The sequence below is a fragment of the Cuculus canorus genome, chromosome 12 (genome assembly GCF_017976375.1).
Source record: "Cuculus canorus isolate bCucCan1 chromosome 12, bCucCan1.pri, whole genome shotgun sequence".
In the NCBI taxonomy this organism is placed as follows: Eukaryota; Metazoa; Chordata; class Aves; order Cuculiformes; family Cuculidae; genus Cuculus; species Cuculus canorus.
The window spans coordinates 5,659,439-5,671,867 of record NC_071412.1 but is presented as its reverse complement, the minus strand read 5'-3'; the positions used below and the strand labels follow the sequence as shown (position 1 = coordinate 5,671,867).

General features: G+C 44.7%; 1 protein-coding gene across 2 annotated transcripts in view; it reads right to left on the bottom strand.

Moving 5' to 3' along the window:
- The window catches only part of TRPM7 (transient receptor potential cation channel subfamily M member 7), a 57,803-nt gene extending 46,349 nt beyond the window's left edge, over window positions 1-11,454 (bottom strand). For both annotated transcript variants that reach the window (XR_008451824.1, XM_054077396.1), the window contains exon 1: window positions 11,322-11,454. Coding sequence is in view for 1 of the 2 variants with exons in the window: in XM_054077396.1 (XP_053933371.1) it covers window positions 11,322-11,324 (3 nt within the window). In the remaining variant the exon portion in view is untranslated. The remainder of the gene's footprint in view (window positions 1-11,321) is intronic.
- Between the last annotated feature and the right edge of the window lie 975 nt (window positions 11,455-12,429).

Sequence of the window (12,429 nt, the reverse complement as noted above, 5' to 3'; positions counted from 1 at the left end):
TCTGGATTCAGTCACACTGCCGTTGCCTGTCATGACAGAGAACTGGCTCTCCTATCACAGTTATCAAGGTTTGCAGTTACTCAAGAACACATGCCTCATCTCGGGACATAAGCAGCCTGACAGCATTCTAGAGACAACCATATACCTAAACTCCTATCAGAAGATAAAGTTCCCCACTAAAACTATTTAGTAGTTTGTTTACTCCAGAAAAGTGCAAAGAAGTAACTTAACTGGGTTTATTTAGGCAAATGTGAAAGCAGGTAATTACTGTCTGAAATAATATCCAATGCACTTTTAAAAATTTAAACCCTCTGGTTTTGAGGGGAATTATCAGTTGCATGAGCTATTGTGTCTTATTTGGTTGATTTCTCATGCAGCTAGTCTTACATAAAATTTGAGCTCTCCATCACAACCTGATACTGACTGCTGAAATATTCTTTTTACACTGATGGACCATTTAAGTGCATCACTTACCAAAAGCACTACAAAGCCTCCCATCACATCGTCCTTCATGTGCACACAGCACTGCTAACAAAGATACGAGCACAGATATCCTAATGCCCAACTACCAATTTAGCAGCTAGCTCTAATGTAGGAGGAAACAGAAGAATGTCTTTCGGTGTTTCTCTTATCCTAGGTTTACAGGGTTGCCACAGCAAGTTTGCATCCTCAACCTGAGTATTCATATCTGCAATCAGAAGCACAAAACTCTTACCCAACATTTGTATGGACTTGAAATACTCCGATTCATCAAGCTGGACAATATCAACTATCAATCAGAATACCCTGTGGGGACAAAAATTTCCTTTCGCTCTAGCAGGGAAAGTCAAATATATTTGATAAAGGAAAGATCAACTCAAGAAAAGAAAATCTGAAACATTAAAGAGATACGTTCCAAATGACTGTTCATTAACAAAAAGCATAATGAAGCAATTCAGGTAGTTCCCTAGGATGTACAATTCACTGTCTCAATATTATTTCTTTATTTTTGTTTACTGCACAGTGCTATAACTTACTTAAGCAGGTCGAAGGAACTACGGCTTTTTAGCCCTCCTACCAAACGTTGATGCAGAATTGCAGGTTATCCATAGAACCGAATTCCGTGAAAAACTAGTTAACCCTCTGCATTTTGTAAGCTTACCAAACCCGAGTACTATGTGGCACAACAGCCTGCCTAAGCTGTACTGGACTTGCACCTTGAGCTCCACTTTGTCCTACTGAAGCAAAGGAGTGCAGACAGACAGTCATTCTAGAGAAACAAAAGACAACAGTAAGGAGGCGGAGGTCCTGGCAAGAGTAAAGCCAAGATACACAGGGGAAATATTTGCCTTAACAGATGCAATTCTTCAAATTATACAGTGAGGGTGCAATCAGAGAAGACAAGCTGAGCAAGTTACTACTCTGCCCTCCTGCTACTTCCCTCCCACCAGCAGCTGTGCACTAGCCCTTTGGGGAGTCAGTTGAGCTCCCTAAAGGGGCATAACATTATTTCCATGAAAAAAAGAGCAGGTAGCTTTGATGTCAGAAGGGACCAATTCATTTGCAAACCGGGTAGAAAACTAAGGCACAGGAAAGGACAACACTGCCATAATCAGGGTGGGAAGAAGGGAAGTAGGACATCCCCTTTGGTAGCAGCAAGATTCTGGGTTAGCAAAACAGCTGAGCTGATCTAAGCATACTGTCAAGGTACATGAAAATAATCCCCCAAAGCACACTTACTGTAGGCATCCAGGAAAAGACTAAAGAGCTGACACACAAAAAGGCATTCTTTTTAAGCACCTGTATCCTCATGTTCAGGAAGGAAAGGAATCTAAGATGATATTTCTTTATTTCTCGGAGAGCTGCCAATGAAGTAAGAACATATTGCCTAAGGTCACATTTCACATGAGCAGATACCCTGGGTGTGAGAATAGCATCCATTTTCATCTGGCACTGAAGACATTTTTCCCTAATTCATGGTATAATTAAAACCCAACTAACTCATAATACATTAATTACAAAATACTCTTCTTGTCCTACATGCAAGCTCTTTAAATCTGTCAGAAAACTCCTGAAAAAGCCAAGTAATGACACCCAAGAGAACAGTCAAAAAGACTAACCTTATCTTAGCTGTGCTATTCTTTTCCTCTCTGCAGAGAGAAAAGAGTTGCTCTAAATGCCCCTCAGACTCCACTGAGCAAGCCTAGGGACTCACTGCCTAATTAACGTCTGTGAACAATCCTCCCCTTCCCTGCAAAGTCTACCTGTACTCTGCAGACTGTCTACACGCATGTGACCAGCAAACATTCTTCTAGAACCTGAAAACAGGATTTTTCTCAAGGCAGAAAAGCTTCAGTCTTGCATTTTTCTACACCAGGAAGACAGGGCAGCCCAAAGTTTATTGTATCATGTTGTTTGGCTAAGTACTATGATTATACTAATACCAAATATTTCTCTCCTGGGCTACAAAACACCAAGCACAACTAGATGATGCATCCAAACAATGACTCATTTGTTAGCAGCCCTCATCACTGCAGAACGGTCACCTGTAACAGTAGCTGACAGCCCAATCCAGGACAAATATGAGGACCATTTTCTTCCCTCTCTTTCCCTATATAAGCAACACAACAAGGCCACATTGTTTCACCAGTGCATTTGAAACAATCACAGAGAATTTAACAGCAAAGACTCCTCAAGCTCTACCTACAGAGGTAGGATTTATTTGGAAAACTGCATACAAATTGAGCTTTTTCTACAGCTTGAAACTTAAAACGGGTTGTTCTGCATAACAGTTTTACAAAAGAAAACAAGAATAAAGCAGACCAACTGATTAACAAGGCAAGAGCAAAAATCCTTATCAAGAGCATTTCTGAAGTCGCAAAGGACAAAGGTTAGTTAAGAGGTTAGTTAAGGGGATATTTCTGCTTTTCAACACCTCTGGCAGCAAAGCCAATTAATGCCAATTTATTAAGTTAACGTCTGCCCCAACCTCTTTGCTTACTGCCCCTCACACAGGCCAAGACAAGTGCTCCCAGGGCTGCCCCACGGTCAAGTCTGCAGCAGAACCCTGTGAATGTTTTCACCAGTACAATTAAGGAGTCAGTAAACCATAACTTGTGAAATCAGGAGGAGTGAGCCTCTTCCAACTAGTTCTGCACCCAGAGGCATTGCAACACCAGGCAATGTTAGGTTCCTAGAAAGTTGTCTAGGATATTTGTTGGTTATGGTATCGGTGATTCACTACCCTCTCCCTAGTGCAAGATTACTACCATGAGCAGGAATTCCTTCAAGATCACTCACTCTCAAACTTTTTGGCCAGAAGATCATTCTCAGCCATGCACTCTTTAATGCCTTCAGTTGAAGTTTTATTCCATTTAACAGAACTCTGCAAACCACAGTTTAGATAATACTGCAGCCAGGGAACACAGGAGAAACTGGTAAGACTCTGACATTTAAAACATCATTAACTGCACCTACTCTTGTAGATTAACTGATTTTTATAATTGAAGAGAAAGTTGATTAACAGTTCTGTAATTACACAACTGGTATTTTTAGGCTCCAATCATGTGTCACTTAAGCACATGCATAATTTAACCTATTCAGGTGACTGAAGCTATGCCTGACTAAATAGTTGCACCACAGTAGCAGCCACAAGGACAGGCTTTGAAAGGGACTTGAGCTTTTTCAGCCTGGTTCTAGCCACAAACAAGTAAATGGCATCAGGTTTCCTAAACAAAGCCAATATCTGTGCAATTTTAACTACGCTGTACATGAGCACGACCGTATTTGAACCTGGCCACATGGCTGCTGTGCTGAGCTCTATCAGATATGTCAGTAGAATGCAGCTTTGCTCTCTCCTACCCTAAAAGAACAGGTTCAACCTCTCGAGAAGGTTAAACAGGAATGGGAATAACACTGAAAAGCAAATAAGCAGCATGTTAAGAATATGGAGAAAAAAAAACTAGCAATATTTTATTATGAGAGACAAGTTACCAGCAGCGGAACAACAGAAATGCCAACAGAAATAACTTGATGGAAGAGGTCAAACTCATCTTGATGCAGCTCAGTTCCCAAAGACAGACTACAGCACACCGCCTATTCTGGTAAAAAAAGTTAACTTATATCTGGTAGCAGGTATTCAGAAAACGAGGTCAAGAAAAACATCCTCTGTAAGCAGGAATTTAGATACAAAAGTATTCATACATAGCTACTATGCCTCCAGTACAACTAGAAAGGTCTCCAATGCAATTTTGTTTATACTTTGAAGAGGTTACAGAACCTGACTTGTGATGGCGCAGCTCCATCCATGCCTGCACACAAGGCTGTGAGACTTAGAAAACACCCCTGTAAAGCAGGTGATAGAGTAATCGAATGCTTACTAATACAATGGCCCTAGTCAACTCTCAAGCACCTCAGAGCAAGCATCCAAACCAGCTTCACAGCTCATGTCAAGTCTGGGGTGTCACAATCCCATTTTCCTAAGCCTCTGCACATGATCCCACCCTCTCATACTGGCAGCAGCATTTATGTAGTCACATGGAGAGCAAATTCAGGGAAATGATCAACAAGGTAATTAAACCTCAGGAGAAAAAGGAGGTGATTCAATGTTTATTCACTTCAGATTCCCGAAACAGTGACTGAGCAGAGAGGGAAGCACAAAGGGACAAGTGGAAGGGTGACAGCCAGCTTAGATGTAATCAGACTGGATTACAACCACACCTTTAAGAAGAGTTTTGGCAGATTTGGGAGTGGCCAGTAAAGATGCTATGGACTTGAACATCAACCTTGCCCCGTATCTAAGATTATTACCCTGCAACGCACACATCCACATCTCAAGCACGCCAGGTCAATCTTGGGAATTATACTGTCAACTAAGCGAGTAATAGTGCTAAGTCCCAGACTGTTAAGTAACACTACTTCTAAAAGTTCTTGCATCTAAAACTTTTTTGGCAATAAGTGCTTGTGAAATTACAGTCATTTGCAGCAGGCATAAATGTTTATTTACTTATTTACTAATTTTAAATTCAATATTTTAAGTCCAGTTTGTCAAGTCTGCATTTCACAAAAAACAATTAACACTTCACAATATCAGGAGAAAAACTTTGCAGGAATTACGATAAGAGCCACCAGCCAGGGACAACTTGCAAAATTCCAGCAGCACAAGCCAGGGGTCTACAAAGTGAAAACAATCGTTTCTCTTAGCAAAGGTGACAAGAATCGAGTAGATAAGATTAAGAAAATAAGTAACTCTTTGGGTAGAGGTAAGTGGGAACAATGCACAGAACAAAGACTGGTTTTCAGTTGCAACATCCATTGTGTCAAGACTGACTGAGCTGTAACACTTTCCCAGGCTTTGAGGATTACAGAGTTACACTATGCTGAAAAACTGAACACCTAGATTAAATTAATTTAGAGCTGTAACTGAGAACTTATTCTCAAGGAGGAATGCATTACCATACCACAGCAAAAATATACTTAAGAAAAAAAACAGCAAATCAGAACTTAATAGAAATATGCCAATTCTCAGCACCTGAAGCTTTTTTTTTTTTAAAAAAAAAAAAACTCCTTTAATTAGAACAAAACAACTAAAACCAGAAACCAATAGCACCTGGAATCATTCACACCAGGCTTTGGGATCCATCACAAGGAAGCAGAAACTTTGACCAGGCTGCCACGGACCCTGAAACAGCTCCAAAGCTCTCTAACTCAGACAGAGGCCTCTCCAAATTGTTGCTATCAAAATTACTAGCAGTAAGTCTAGACATTGATAAGATTCACACCTGCGTACTTTTCAGGCATAGACAAGCCATATGTACACATGCACCTATACTCTTTGGAACTGTGTATCAGCCAAGTGCATGCTCCTTGCAAAACACAGGATGTACATTGAAACAAAATAAACACATCACATTGGACTGTATCAGAACGTGAATTAATGATCTTACTGAACAGGTTGAAGCTGAAGTAGCAACAAAGCTTTGCAGAGGGTTTACAATAGCTGTTTCTGAAGTTGGATCATACGAAAACATTAGTCATCAAACTACACATGACAAAGCACCAACTTTATCACTGAATCAGCCTGCGAAATTCCATTTTTGCAGCTGTAGAAAACCAACAGATGTGCTAGCACACGTATCACACATGGAGCCAGCACACATGCCATCCTCCTTCAGCTGATACAAAATGAAATGAGGATGGGTTGAGATACACCAACTCAGCAGCTGCACATTTGCCAGAGATAGCATTCAAACAGTGTTTGTAGACGCTTTGTGAAAAAAAGTTATATTGCTCTTAACAATGTAAGTATTAAATAATGTGTAACTTTGATGCAACTTTTAGAACTTTTTTTTTTGAAAAAACTCAGATTCCCCAAATTAGAGTTTATTTCAAGTCTCAGTAAGATCTGAAATTTGCTTTTATAATAATAAAATAATAAAAATAATTTATAATAATAGTTAGGGGAAAGACAATTGCATAATTTATGAACCAAGTTCAATCTGCTCTAATGTGCTGTCAGTTTGTTACGATCCTTTAAACTCTCCTTGGCAATCAAACACTACATTGATCTTACAGGCTATTCCTACAACATCCTCATACCATGTGCTGTCACCCCATTTGCACATTTAAATATTCTTGTGCTTTCATAAGGCAGCTTTTTGGAACTATCAGCACCACAATCAGCAATACTATTGTTTGTCTCCCTGTAAAACACTTATCACCCAATTCTAGAGGGGGGAAAAATAAAAATGATACAGTTAAGGATAATGTTATTTATCTCTCTTGTTGTTTATGTTTTATTGTCCATCAGAAGTTCGCTGGCCTTAACAGAGGGGTAAGAAACTTCTGCTCACCTAACAGCAAGTAGACAACCTGCGTCATTCTACTTCCATGAAAGAATTACAGTGGCTGGAGAGAAAAACAAACCCAAGCTGCAGCTGCATTGTGGTTCCAGCAAACCTGGTAGTTAAAGAAAGTGGCTCACGCCCCTGCTTTAAAACAACTCATGTGCAGTTTACATGCTAAGCAAAATATAGGATGTAAAGAAGGCTGAAAAAAACCCTTCACCAGTCCTCAAAGAAATAGCGTTCCCTCCATCAGTGCAACAACTGTGATGGCAACTGGCCTTCAACGGTCTGCTGAGGTCTGTGGTCCCATCCAGTTAGATGCTACCGGATGGTACCAAAAAGACAAGTCAACCTCTTGCGCATCCTACTGCCTCTCCTGCGCAGCAGCACCAATGCCCAGCTCATCCTGTGCTGAGCCAGGGCAGAAAGCAAGGCTTGCCAATATAAAGGTTTTGGGTGTTAACTTTTTTGTTCTTCTGTTAGATTAGCTTTCTATTACTTGATGTACAAATCTATATACAATGCAAGCAAAGAAAAGCTAAGCTTAAACTAGTAAAACAACAGAAACCTAGGATTAGGTAGACTGGTTCTGGTATAGGTTGTTTAACAATATATTAACATGACACCATTACCTGCACATTTTCATTTTGTGAGCAGAAGAGATGAGATTAAATCAAATAAAGGAAAATAACAAGATTGCAGATAATCCAATACAGAAGAAAAAAGGGTTTCAGACCAGGGAACATGAAGAAAGCACGCAACAAACTTCATTCAAGTTTTAGCAGCTGTCAAGTCAGTATCACTGACTACTTTTTGCAGAAATAATGAAGCATATAGTCTTATTTGTCAGAGGCCACAGCTACTTGTCAGTATCAGAGGCAAGAAGTGACATGATCTTTAGTAATCATGTAAGTATCTTATCCAAATACATTACACATAGTGAGATTATTCAGTAATTTATCTACTGAAAAGCCGGCTGCCAGAATTTTAACCAGTGAAGCTAAAATGCACCAAGACAGAATCATTCACATTAGAAACAAGAAACACAACCTGAAAGACAAAACCTCAGTTCTGGAAAATGCACACATTGACTTTACTGTCAGTGTGCCTTCAAAAAAGTGGAGACAAAACCACAGAACTAATGTTACTTGTCTCAGCAAATTAACATGACATGCAAATATAGCAGCCAAAGTAGACACGGTTAAAGGAAAACAGGAATTCCAAAACAAATAAATATCCTTTTAAAAAAAAAAAAAGATACATTTTTCAGGTTAAGTATATTGGCACAAGAAGTATCACTTCATTGTCTCGATTTTCCAAAGCATAAGCCACAATTTCAAGATTCAACCCCAAGTCTTTGAAGACTGGAACTTGGGCATGTTTCAGACAATATGCTGACAATACCAGAAGTTTATACAAGTGTCACTGTTAGTATAACAACATATTAAGCCCCTAATTAGGCTAATCAGGGTCTTTCTGGGAAAGAAAGCAAAACCTGCTATGGAAAATGCTGTCAAGCACACAAACTGTAGACTATAAAAGTATCACGCACTTTTTGATAAGTCCTCTTAGAGATTTATTTGCAATGTTACTGGAGTAAAATCAACAAAAAAATATGGCCAAACCCTATTGTGTCAGCATCCATTAAGGTCAAAACAATATTCACTAATTTAGGAAATATTCATCTGGCATGACTGTCCGCAAGGAGTGAACAGTTAATAGAACTGCACCTCATGAAGGGACATGAAAGAGAAGCAGGAAAAGTTTGGGTGTTGGTGCAAAGCTTCCAGGAAAAGGAAGCACAGCAAGCGGTAAAGATAACTCAGAGAAAAAGAGGAGTTCAGATGCTGCAGCCTACCCCCAGCCGAGCAGAGAAAGCCAGGCTGATGTGATAAGACCAAAGGTAAGGCTACAGTTACTCTAAGCCTTGAAGGACAAGAAAAGAAGTGAAAGTTTAAAACACAATAGAATACCTTTCTCCAAAATAATCCACAGAGGGAAGCAGACATGTGATAGAGTATATTTAAAGATAAGTGAGATAACTGTTAAATGAAAGGTGATGTTTCAAGGTGCCTTTGCACAAGTGAAAATTATCCTTCCACTCCTGAGCTCAAGCAAGGAAGCAGAAAAAAAACCACTCCCAAATTAGCCTAAGCAGTTTCACATGCACAAATGTCTTTTCTCCCCTATTCTAGACAGCAAAGTCAAGAATGTCCTTATACCAGAAGGTATGAAGGATGATCTAGCAGACACTTATCTCACCCACACAGACACATTGAAAAAAAAGACTGAACTCCCAGAATTGCCACACTGAACAACTCAACTCTTTAGAATAATTCCTGATTTAACATTGGACACTGTCCAGCCATTCTTCAAAACTGCTAAATAGTCACAGAGTAGCAGGGAAATTTTAGCAAAGTGAACTTGCATAAAACATCCTAAATTGAACTTAGGCAAAACACCTGTTAAACAGTGGCTTCAAAATATTCATAAACACACAGTAAGTGTAAAACATTGCAAACATGTTACATTGCCTGACAAACTGCTGAGCCACAATCAGTGTATAAATCTATAACAGTTAAAACCAATCTGCACATTCCTAGACTGCAGCAGTGCCAACCAAACCAGAACTAAAACCAAACGAACACTCCACCTCAAAAAAAAACCCAGAAAAGTAACCACCCAGGTTGAGAAGAGCAGGTGCCACAGACGTAAGGGATGCCAGCTACTCTTTCAAGTCAGAACAGAAGGCTGTGCTTTCAGCCTCTTCCCAGAAGAATGCTGGATTTGCAGATTCTAGAAAAAGCTCACATTTCAACACAGTTCACAGATACAGTCAGAAATGAAGATGCACAAGTACGAATCCCTGCAGTTTTGAACAATACACTGTAAAATAAGCCATCTTTATTTAAAATGAAATAAAGCATCTGAACAGAAGCTTAAGCAGACTAGTGAAATCCAAGGATTTACACTCCACACTTCGACTTTTAAAATTACTTGAAAGCACTTGATGTGACGTCTAAATTCTGTAAATACCAAGTAAGGAATAAGCTCACAGAACTGATTAGCAGCCAGAAAACAAAGGAGCTGGAATTAAAAGTTTTCTTTGTAGAAGCTCACACACCTCTTTGTAAGGGTTTACATGCTCCCTTATATGTGACAATGTGTAGAAATCGAAAACAAAATGAAATAGGGAGAAAGTTAAGAACGGAAAGACAGCTGCATCAAGAAGAAATGCAGCTGAGGGGAGACCTTGTCACCACAACTGCCTGAAAAGCAGGTCATAGCGACATGGGTGCTGGTCTCTTCTCCCAGTTGATGGGTGGTAGGATGGGAGAGAATGGCCTCAAGTTGTGCCAGGGGAAGTTCAGATTGGACATGAGAAAAAATTTCTTGACAAAAAGGGCTCTCAGGCACTGAAACAGCTGTGCAGGAAATCTGTCCCTGGAGAGATTTAAGACAGGTGGATCACAGAATCATAGAATAGTCTGGGTTGGAAGGGATCTCAAAGATCATCCAGTTCCAACCCCCCTTCCATGGGCAGGGACACCTCCCACCAGCCCAGGCTGCCCAAGGCCCATCTAACCTGGCCTGGAACACCTCCAGGGATGGGGCAGACACAGCTTCCCTGGGCAACCTGTGCCAGCGCCTCACTGCCCTCACAGTGAAGAAATTCTTCCTTATGTCCAGTCTAAATCTGCCCCTCTCCAGTTTATACCCATTGCGTCCCGCCTTATCTCTACAAGCCTTTGTGAAGAGCCCCTCTCCAGCTTTCTCGTAGCCCCTTCAGGTACTGGAAGGTCGGATGAAGGCTTAGGGATATGATTTAGCAGTAGACAGGTAGCCTGAACTCGATAATCTCAAAGGTCTTTCCCAACGATCCCATGAACGCTGGTATCAGAGCACCAGGACGACGCCAGCGCTCCGCTAAAGGAACGGTCGGGTTTCCAGGCAGCGCCGGTCTCTCGCTCCGAGGCGCGGCGGGAGGGGGGCGGCAGCCCCGGGGGCACTTGGGGGGACCGGAGGGGAGGGCGGCCGCTGGGCCAGAGGCGCTCCGGGGAGGATGGTGGGGGGCGGGGTAGGGTGGGGGGCGCCAGGACCTGAGGCGCTCGGGGCTGGGGGGGGGCGGCGCGCGGAGGCGCAGGGGGCGCTCAGTGGGGCTCCGCGCTCTGAGGCGCTCGGGGGAAAGCGGGGGCGCTAGGACCAGGGAGAGTTTGGGGGAGGCGGCACGAGCGGAGGCGCAGCGGGAGGGGGGGGCGCTAGGACCAGGAGGAGCGGGGGGGGGGGGGGGGGCGTCGCGCGGAGGCGCTCGGGGGGGGTCTCTGCCCGCCCCGCTGTGGCGGGGGCTCCACGCGCCCGCGGCGCCGTTTCCGGCCGGGCTGACAGCGCGCCCGGCGCCTCCGCCCGCGCGGGGGAAGGGGGAAGGGGGGGGCATGGAGCAGCCGCTACCCGCGTCCACCGGCCGGGGCAGGTCCGTCCCGGCTCCGCCGCCCTCACCATCCTCCTCAGAGCCGCGCGGGGTCTCGGCGCCGCCTCCGGGTCTCCTCGCGCCGGGCAGGTCCCGCTCGCGGTTCGGCGGCGGCGGGGCCAGTCTCCATCTATCGGGGCTGGGCTCGGCGGCAGCGCAGGGCCGGAGGCGGAGAAGCCGAGCGACGAGGAGGACGGCGCTCCGGGGACGAAGGAACGAGCGGGGCGAAGAGGAGGAGGACGGCGCCGCCTCAACTCCGCACGGGGACCCGGCGCTGGCGGCGGCCTCGGCCCGGCGGCTCTTTCTCATAATTGTGCGACTCGGCCGGCGGGGGAAGCAGCGGCGCTGCCGCGTCAGCGCGCACCGCCCCCGGGGGAGGAGGGGGCGCGGGGGGGCGGGGTCGGCGGGGGCAAGGGGGCTGCGGCTGCGCGCCCGTGCGCGCCCACGCGTCCCGTCAGTGCGGGGAGGGGGTGCGAATTGACCGGGGGGGGGGGGCAATAAGGGCTGCAATGGGCCCATGCGCGCCCCCGCGTCCCCTCAGCATTGGGGGGAGGAAGCGAGGGCTGCGTTCTCGTGCGCCCCCGCGTCCCCTCAGCTTTGGGGGGAGGAAATGAGGGCTGTGTCCGCGCGCGCCCCCGCGTCGCCTCAGCGTGGCGAGGGGCGACCGGAGTGACGCCCGGGGGAGCGGGCAGTGGCTAGGGGAGCGCTAAAAGCGGAAAATTAGGCATTTCCCGGTTGAAATGAAATGAGCTCTGAGAATGTCGTCTAATAAAACGTATGTGACACTCGTTTTGGAGGGCTGGAAAGCGAGCGTCCCTTATCCACCCGGCAACATGCGGGAATCAGTCTGTGCAGCGAGAGAAAGGCGGGGACAGCTTGTAGGGACAGGACGAGGGGCAATGGGGATAAACTGGAGAGGAGCAGATTGAGAGTAGACGTAAGGTGGAATTTCTTCACGCTGAGGGTGGTGAGGCGCTGGCCCAGGTTGCCCAGGGAAGCTGTGGCTGCCCCATCCCTGGAGGTGTTCCAGGCCAGCTTGGATGGGCCTTGGGCAGCCTGGGCTGGTGGGAGGTGTCCCTGCCCATGGCAGGGGGTGGAACTGGATGATCTTAAAGATCCCTTACAACCCAAACCATT